This window comes from Belonocnema kinseyi, chromosome 7 (genome assembly GCF_010883055.1).
Source record: "Belonocnema kinseyi isolate 2016_QV_RU_SX_M_011 chromosome 7, B_treatae_v1, whole genome shotgun sequence".
NCBI classification, from domain to species: domain Eukaryota; kingdom Metazoa; phylum Arthropoda; class Insecta; order Hymenoptera; family Cynipidae; genus Belonocnema; species Belonocnema kinseyi.
Window position 1 is genome coordinate 6,630,472 of NC_046663.1, and position 9,370 is coordinate 6,639,841.

The window sequence follows — 9,370 nt, forward strand, 5'->3', positions numbered from 1 at the left end:
AAAACTTGATTTTAATGTCATTTTAATCAAATTTGAAGCAAATTTTCACTTTTCGCGATTTTCTGCCTTTTCATCGCCGTATGGTGGGTTGAAATTTTTGTCTTTTTGTCTTTTTCAGTTAAAACAACAGTTATTTGGTTCGAAACTTTTCTTTTTTGGTTTGAGAATCCATTGTTTTAATTGAAAATTGTGCACTTCTTGTATTTAGTTCGCTTTTTAGTTCTAAGATTCATTTTTTTTTAAATTTTAGAGTATGGATAGGCAATATCTTAAAGAACCATGATTTTTCTTGGAACAGGTAACTTCTAGCATGGACCAGGACGAGGAAATTTCTCTAGAAAATTTTTTACCAGAAACCAAAATTTCTTATTAAAAACTTACGAATAACTCCAACATGCGGCCAAAACTCGTATTTTACAATTTGATTAATCGGAGTATCGGCATAGTAGAATGTATGAGGAAATGTTTGTCCGCTAATGCGAGAAACGTCCCACACGAATCCACCAGTGATCGGATTAAGATCCGCTATACTTGAATGACGTATCATTTTTGAATCCAAATAATAAACATGTCCCGGGGTGGGTCTTCGCTCATCGTAGTTCGTAGTCACTGGAATACAATATAAGATTTTAAATATAGCAACACAGGACGAAAAATCCAACCACAAAAAATTTACCAGAACAAGCTCACGTGTCCTATATGTATTGTTGGCTGCTGAATCCGAATCCATCGAGCATTGAACTCCTGCACCTCAGAATTTTCCGCTAATTGCGAAAAATGGCAAAAAATCGATTCTTTCATATGAAAAAACCTGATACAGCTCAAATCCATATAATTTTCATCCTCAAAATTAAAAAATCAACAAACCACATGACCAGAGACCCATAAACCCATAAACACTAAACCTCCCTGGCAGACCGAAGGAACCGAATGGAGCCTCTACAAAGTACCCGTAAAGAACCCATTGGGTCCCCACTCGGTTCCTTTTTTAAAAACTCTAAAAAAACAGGAGGATCAACTTTAAACTGTTGAAATTCGGATTCTACGTTAAATTTTCTATTGGAAATTCACGGAGCATGGCAATACTTTTTTTGCATCGGTAAAAAGTTAACAAAATATGTAAGATGTTATAATGCTCGATTCGGTTCCTTCGGCCCGCCAGGGCTACAACCCCTTTGACCCACCAATTTCCCCTCTCCCTCTCTTCACACATCTTCCTAACTCTCCTCGCTCTACTAGTTTGAATTCAGCAAACCGTAGACCTGCAAACCCTATTTGTGCAAACTCTACACAAAAAATTAAACTTGTGCAAATTTTAAACCCACTAGAAACTCCCTTCTCTCTTAGATTCGACAAATAGCGAGTTCATTACTTTTAATTTCTCCTTTTTTCTAATTTCGCCCAACCTTTCCACTTACCGCAAACCTCTTTCCCCTCACGTTCTCTTTCCCCTAGTTTTTTCTTTTCCCTAAAGTTCTCTTTATCTCCCTTTTTTCCCTGCTATTTCTAACAAACTGTGTACTAGGTCAAGGATATGAGCATATATGATTTTTCGTCAATGGTTGATATGTTAACGATTAGTGGAAAAGATAGATGGGAAGAGACAGAAGCATATAGAGAAAATATAAGAGAAGGAGAAAAACGGTGCTTTTATTCGTATTTAGAGTTTGTAAGTTTACGATTTGTAAAGGTTAGTAAGGCAGTGAGGAAAAGAAGAGAGGAGTGAAAAGGGAGGGAGAAAGAGGATATGCAGATCTAGAATTTAGACATGTATATTACTTGAGTCTAGAATTTGTAGTTCTCAGGTTTGTAGGTTAAGGGTCGGTAGGTCAAAGAAGTATAGCACAAGACAGACAGGATGGAAAGAGGGAAGCGGCAGAGAGGAAATGTTGATCTAGGATTTAAAAATCTATGGTAATTACGTCTCAAGTTTTTAGATGAAGGATTTGAAGATCTGTGGTTTATGGAGGTTAAAGACGCAAACAGACTGAAAAATGGGGTGGGAAAGTGAGGGAGAATGGAGGGGAGAGAGTTTATAGTGTGTTCAGAATTTTTACATGCAGTATTTTTGTGTGTAGAGTTTGTACAAGTAGGGTTTGCAGGTCTGCGGTTTGTGGAATTCAAAGGAGTAGATCGGTTGTAGGTTTGGGTTTGTGGGTTCATGAATCTGTGGTTATATGGTTTCTTGACTCTTTAATTTCACGGATGAAAATTATGCGGATTTGAGGTGTATCAGTTTTATGCAGATAGGGAAATCGATTTTCCGCCATTTTTTGCGATTGACGGAAAATCCTGACGTGTTGCAGATGAATGCTCAGTGGATTTGTAGTCAGCTGCCAAAAATACTAATAGGACACGCGAGTTTGCTTTGTTCAATTTTTTTTTCAATTATGGTCCTGTGAATTAACGTAGGGGAAACAACTCTGGTATTGCGCGGGACCGATCCGTTATCGGGAATAATAAAAAAATCTTAATCCAATTGTAAATCGTGCACTGTTAAAAATTTATGTTGCAAACTCACATGTATTGAAATTTTACAATACAAGTGTAGGTGCCTGTAACACTTCTGGATCATGTTTGCGGATAGATATCTCAACTCCAGTCGAAACGAAAAATTAAAAAAAAAGTGAATAATTTCTCAGGAAACTTGCTCCAGGTAAAGAAAGAAACGTTCTGACGGATTCAAAACTTTTTATAATATATAGCATATATCGCGCGTATTCATAGAATTCTAGGGATTTGTGGAATTCAAGGAATTAATACAATTCAAAGAATTCATAGAATTCAAAGAATTTAAGGAATTCACAAAAATTACGGAATTGACGGAATTTATTTAACGCCCGGAATTTCTGGATTTTATGGAATCAAGAGAATCCATGGAATTCATGAATTCGTGAAATTCGTGAAAGTCATTAAATTCTTGAAATTCATGGATATCAGAGAATTCAAAGAATATACAGGATTTAAGAAATTCAATGAATTCATTGGATTTACGGAATTCAAGAAATTCATAAAATTCACGTAAGACACGCAATTCATTTAGTTTACGGGATTTACGGAAATCAATGAATTCAAATAATCCAAAGAATTTACGGAAATAGCGAAGTTTACGTAATTTATAGAATGTACCGAATTTCAGGAATTTATCAAATTCAAGAATTCATGGAATTCTTAGACGGAGTGGAATTCATGGAATAAATGGATTTCACATAATTCCCGGAAATGACGGAATTCACGGAGTAAACGTAATTCAAGGAATTAGTGAAATTCATGTAATTCAAGGAATTATTGGAATTCTCGAGATTCTCGAAATGAGCAAGATTTATGAAAGTCATGTGATTTAAGCAAGTCACGAAATAAAAAAAATTTATGAAATTTAATAAAAACTATGAATTCCATAAATCCCAAGAATCCGTGATTTCAGTGAATTCCTTAAATTTTATGAATTCTTTGAAGTCCACAAATGTCTTAAACTCGATCAATTTCGTGAATTCCGCAAATTCTCTAAATTTATTCAATTTCACGAATTCCGTGAATTCTGTGAATTTTATGAATTTCGTAAATTACATGTATTCCGTAAATTTTATCAATTGTGCAAATGCCTTGAATTTCGTGAATTCCGTGTTTACAGTCAATTCCATTATTATCTTAAATTCCGCGAATTCCATAAATTTAGTGAACTCCATAAATTTTATGAAATCCTTAGCTTTAATTAATTTAGTGACTTTTATGATTTTAGTGAACCCTTTAATTCCATGAATTCCTAAAATTTCATGAATTCCGCGAATTGCATGAATTTCGTAAGCCCTTATCTCTGTTAATGCCATGGCTACCGTGAATTACTTTTATGTCTTGAATTCCATGAATTCCATAAATTCAGCAAATTTCGTGAATTTCATAAATGTCATCCATTCCGTGACTTGTGTGAATTCCATGAATTAAATTCATTTCGTGAATTCTATGAAATTCGTGAATTTAAAGAATTCCGAGAATTTCGTGAGTTCTATGAATTCCGTGAAATCCTTAAACTTCATGAATTCCGTAAATATAATGAATTACATAAATTTCGTGAATTCTTTTAGTTCTAAAAATTTCTTCAATTCCATGATTTCCGCTAACTCCATGGTTTTCGTGAATTTGTGAATTCCATGCATTTCGCGAATTGAATAAATTTTGTGAATTCCACAAATTTCTTTAATTTATCCAAGCCCATGTATTCCGTAAATTTTTTGAATTTGCGAATCCTGCAAATTATGAAAATATCTTGAATTCGACGAATTCTTTAACTTCGATAAATTCAATATTTTTGTAAATAATCAAATAATTTTGTTAAAAATTTTGTCTTTCCGTAAAAAATTAATCTTTGTGGTTTATGATTATTTTATTTCATTTAAAATTTCATTATTCCATTCTTGATTATGAATGATTCTTTTTTAGTTAAAAATTTAAATATAGTTAAATTGGTGGAACATTTATGCATTTTGCCAAAAAATAAAATTTTTGGTGAAAGGTGAATAAAAGTAGTTGAAAATTTATTTTTAATATTTGAAAATTCAACTACGTAGTTGAAAATATATATATTTTGTTAAAAATTTTCGTTTGTTTTCGCAGGAATTTAATTTTCTGCGTTTGAAAACTCTTTCTTATTTGTAAATTCAACTTTGTGGTTGCGAATGTTTGTAGCTTTATAAAAATTTTATTCTTTTTGGAAAAAAACTACATTTTTTGAGTTGAATATCCACGCCTTTAGTTCTAGTAGAAAATTCACACTAGTTAGTAAAGTAGTTAGTTACTAACTACTAACTACTAACTAACTACTAACTACTAGTTAGTAGTAGTAGTAAATTCAACGCTAGTAGAAAATTCACCTAATTTAGGTAAAAGTATTTTTTTTAAAATGACTTTGTCTTCTTTAAAAATATTCGTTTTTGGTTAAAAAAGTGTACGCTTTGCTCTGAATGTGGTTTTCCTTGCATTAAAAAAATAATCTTCTTTATTATTAATACAGAATAAAAAATGAAAAATGTGTTAGTGCAAAGTATCCTTTTGGTTGAAAAGTCAACTGTTTTGTTGAAAAATTGTCTTTTAATTCAATGAAGGATTCATCTCTTTTATTGTTGCCGTTGAGAATTTACCCGATTTGGATATTCTAACTGCTTTTATCGAAAATAAACATTTTTTGTTTTTTAAAATATTAACTATTACATTTTTTGTAAGGAATTCATCTTTTTTACTTAAAAATTAATATTTGCGTATGGAATTTAATAAGTTGCTTAAAACGTTCTTTTGCTTTCATTTGTTAAGAATTCCTCGTCTCAGATAACAATTTATCCCTTTGCTTTTAATTTTTAATATTTGATTGCAAAATTATTTTCTTTTAGACAAAAATTAATTTTCTGTCTAAAAATGTATCTAATACAGTTCAAAACTGATAATTTAATAGTACAAATTCACCACTTTTGTTAGAATTTCAACTAATTTGTTCAATTAATTTGTTATTGGCTGCCAAGCAGCCAATAGATGGCGCCAATTTTAGTATAATATAAATTTTACGTAAGATCAAAGATATTATGTCTTATATACAGCATGGGTCAGTGGTGGGGATGGCCGATATACATATCTAACTACATTTTCGAATATAGCGTGGTGCTGCCCTCTTAAACTTTTCACCGTTTCTATGGCAACCGCATCCTTCTAGCACGTTAGCGGGCGGGGCCGGGCCGGGGTGCACACCGAAAGTTGTCGAATACCAAACCGAACGCGATTTTCTGTTTCTCGCGTTCGCCTTCGCCATCACTATAGCACTCTTTGTCATAGTTGAACCGGTCGGCTGGCTCTGTACGGCCTGTACGCCAAAAATGTCATGAGCACTGAATTACCTAATTATATGCAAATTAAAGAGAGTCTAAAAATATTCTCTTTATTATTATTTTAAAATTTCGAGACAATAAATAAATGTAAAAAAAAATTTTTCGTACTTGAACTAAACTTGAAATTTAAATGAAATTCAGGTAAATTAAATAAAATTTAGTTAAGATTAAAATTCAAATAAAATTAAGCTAAGTTCAACATTTAAATGAAATTTATGTGAATTTAAGAATTAAATAAAGTTTAGTTAAATTAAATTAATTTCTCGTCTGGTTTCTTTTAAAAGAGAAATTTTCTAGATACTAAGTAAATAAGTTTTAAAATAATTTCATTCGTACTTTAAGATTTATTGTAGTGCAATTTTTTAAATTATGTTGTAAAACTAAATTTGAAGATTGAATACAATTTATATAATTTCAAAAAGTGAATACATTTTATTTAAATTCAAATTTTAAGTAAAATTTTGTTAAATTTAAGTAAATTTCAGTTAAAATTGTAGATGTTGAATGGTGTTAAATGGTGTTAAATTTCAGCAGAATCTAGTCAAATAAAAATTAAACTGTCGTTAAACTTTAAATTTAATTTAATTGAATACAGATATGTGGGTTCTTTCTTGGCTTCAACGATGGAGAGTATTCAAATAAGCTGGGGAAATTTTTTAAAAATACCCTTATTTTTATAATAATTAGTTAAGTTCAACAAAAAAAACTCAGGAAAGTAATTAGGACTCATAGATCTAAATTTTTTTATTTGAAACTTTTCAGAAGTCGGCAATGTCAAAATATAAAAGGAAGCATTTCAACTTTAGCATAACGATTTTGCATGGAAATACTTTATTATTCCAAAATTTTATTTCAAATTAGAAGTATGTTAGCAATTAAATAATTATTCCATTCCAAATTATTCAGTTTCGAAAATCGGATTATAACTTCAAAGCCTTTGAGCTTTTAGAAACGTAAAAATAAAATAATAATTATTAAAAGAAACTAGTTTATAAATTTAAAATTCAAAATCTCAGTATTCGTAAAATTTCGAATATTCTTCGAGTATAACCTGTCAATTCAAATTATTTCATTTTAAACGTTTTAAATGAAATTACTTATGATTCGGCAATATATTTTTTCAGCATGAGGATATAAATAATTTAAAGCTGCAATACGCAGATTATTCGATGTCAAACCTTGTGAAAAATTGGAATAAATGTAAAGCATTGAAAAAATAATAATTGAAAAAATAAGTCTAACAAAAAAGTGCCAGATCATGTATTTTTTGGTTCGATTAATAATTTTATTCAAATATGAAATTCCTTCAAAATTTCGTTTTAATTACATAAGAAATAAACATTGTTAATATATTTTTCAAATAAAAAAGTGGGATTTTTTTCATGATTGTCGTTATTTTCTTAAAAGACCTTTCTTGTAAATGAGGTAATTAATTTACAATGCATAAGCCTTTAAAATTTTATAAAAGAAACTGAAAGTTAATCAAATATTTAAATTATTATAAAATAAAGTTATTTACGAACAAATTTGCAAAAGCAAGTTTTTTATTATAGGAAAGAATTTAAAATAATTATTTTAGCAAAGTCAAAATTTTCGAAAAGAATTAAATATGCAAACAGTTAAACAAGTAAATGCACATGAAACCTTAATCGACCAACTGGAAAGTATAATTTTCTATACATGACCAGTGGGAAAAACTTTAAAGTTTCAGCTTATTTTTCTCAATAAATACAAAATTAAGAAATAAAGGAAATAGTTAAAGGAAACTAAAAAAAACTAAGGAAACTTATATATTTATTAAAAATAAAATAAAAACGGCGTCAAATTCTTTTTAAAAATATGGACTATTAAAGTACATAATAGTTTTGTGAATTTATTGCATTGATTTATATTATTTTTCATGATTGCGGTTTGAAAAATGTAATTAGCTCAGATATTAAAACAGAAAAAATACGAAAATTATGGCAAATTTTATGTCAAGTTTTAGTATTAAATGCTAATAAAAAAAAAATTAAGCAAACTTAATTTTTTTTTAAAGTTAGATTTCTGGATCATGGAAAATGACATTTTGTAAAATTGAGTTACTTCTTATTTTAATTTAAAAAAATTGTTCAAATTTATAACATGGCCTGAGCTAAACTGTAGAAGCGAGCCACAATTTCTTTTGACTTTCGAAAATGCTTCTGACACTTTACAGCTGTTCAAAAACTCATATACCACTAAATTCACAAATATTTAAAAAAAAGCAATAAAAAACATTTGTCTAGGTCTATAAGGAAATTTAGGAAACAAAGTTTTTCATAAGTTTTTATAAGGAAATTTCTTTTCAGAATTTTTATTTCTCTAACCCGAAAAAAATAGTAAGGACATATTCAACTACAATTCTGGTTGATTTAACCAGACAGTTTTTTCAGTTTCTTTAAATTTAAATAAAACTTAACTGTATCTTCAAATTCACTTTTCTACAAATTTCCTAAAAAATTATAACTTTAATCAAAAATAAACTTTTTAATTCAAAATTGTTATTACTATCTTATACTAACATCTTGCCACTTTTTGGGCATAATTTTGATTTCAAAAAGTCTTTAGAGTTTTCTAATTCCTTCAAGGCCTTTTCTGCTTAATTAAAATTATTTTTCCATTCACTTGTAAAGTAAAATTAGATTATTACCATTCTGGATTTCAAATGCGCTATAATTTGGCGCGACCGAATATATGGTTGCCTGTCGCGCCTCTACGAGTATGTGGAGGAACCAATCGGTACATATCGCGCCTGTACAAGTATGTGGCGGAACTAAAAGCAATATATATATGCAAGACCACAAACTTGCCTGCCGCGCTAGCTACCGGTATATGGTGGAACTAATCTCATGCCGTATCTAGGACGTAATATCTTGGGTAGTATAACTGAGCTACAGCAATGCGTGGCTGGGGCTGCTAGTATTTTATAAATTTTTAGTATTTTTTAATATTTTTATCGTATACCAATCCACAGATATTATGAACCATTTTTTTTAAATTATCTGTTTTGAGTTCAAAATCGCGTGAGTTTATAGTTTAGGCGGAGCACTCCACTAGTGTAATCCAGTTCCGACGAAACGCATGTTCATGACTTGTTTCCCTGTTTTATTTAGCTTGAAGTCTAAAATCAAATTCAGTAGATTTTATTTACCAAACCATAGTTTTTCCAAGTGATCGACACTTCCATAACCCACTCTGCTGCCTGGGGGAAGCTCTGTCGGTGATTCTATTACGTAAGGATGAGTATTTTCCACATTTGTGGAACTTTCCCATCTGATCATTAAAATCTTTCTACCGCAGCCCACCACAAATTTGTCGGCATGGCCTTCAACAGGAACAGCAAAAGACAGGAGACCTTGGCCTATGAAAAAAAACGGTTGTTAGTGATTAGTTGAAGTAGGGCCTCAGACCTAAAAAAAAGGGCTTCATTGCCTATTATAACTTAAATCAGTCACTCACCTCCTCCCCCAATTATTTAT

General features: G+C 30.4%; 1 protein-coding gene across 1 annotated transcript in view; it reads right to left on the reverse strand.

The window, feature by feature from the left end:
- LOC117177104 (putative sugar lactone lactonase YvrE) overlaps positions 1-9,370 on the reverse strand; it is a 37,830-nt gene that overhangs the window by 6,968 nt on the left and 21,492 nt on the right. Inside the window, exons 3-4 of the mRNA XM_033367594.1 lie at positions 9,043-9,252; positions 382-609 (exon numbers count right to left, since the gene is read on the reverse strand). Of these exons, the coding sequence (XP_033223485.1) occupies positions 382-609; positions 9,043-9,172 (358 nt within the window). The 5' untranslated portion in view covers positions 9,173-9,252. The remainder of the gene's footprint in view (positions 1-381; positions 610-9,042; positions 9,253-9,370) is intronic.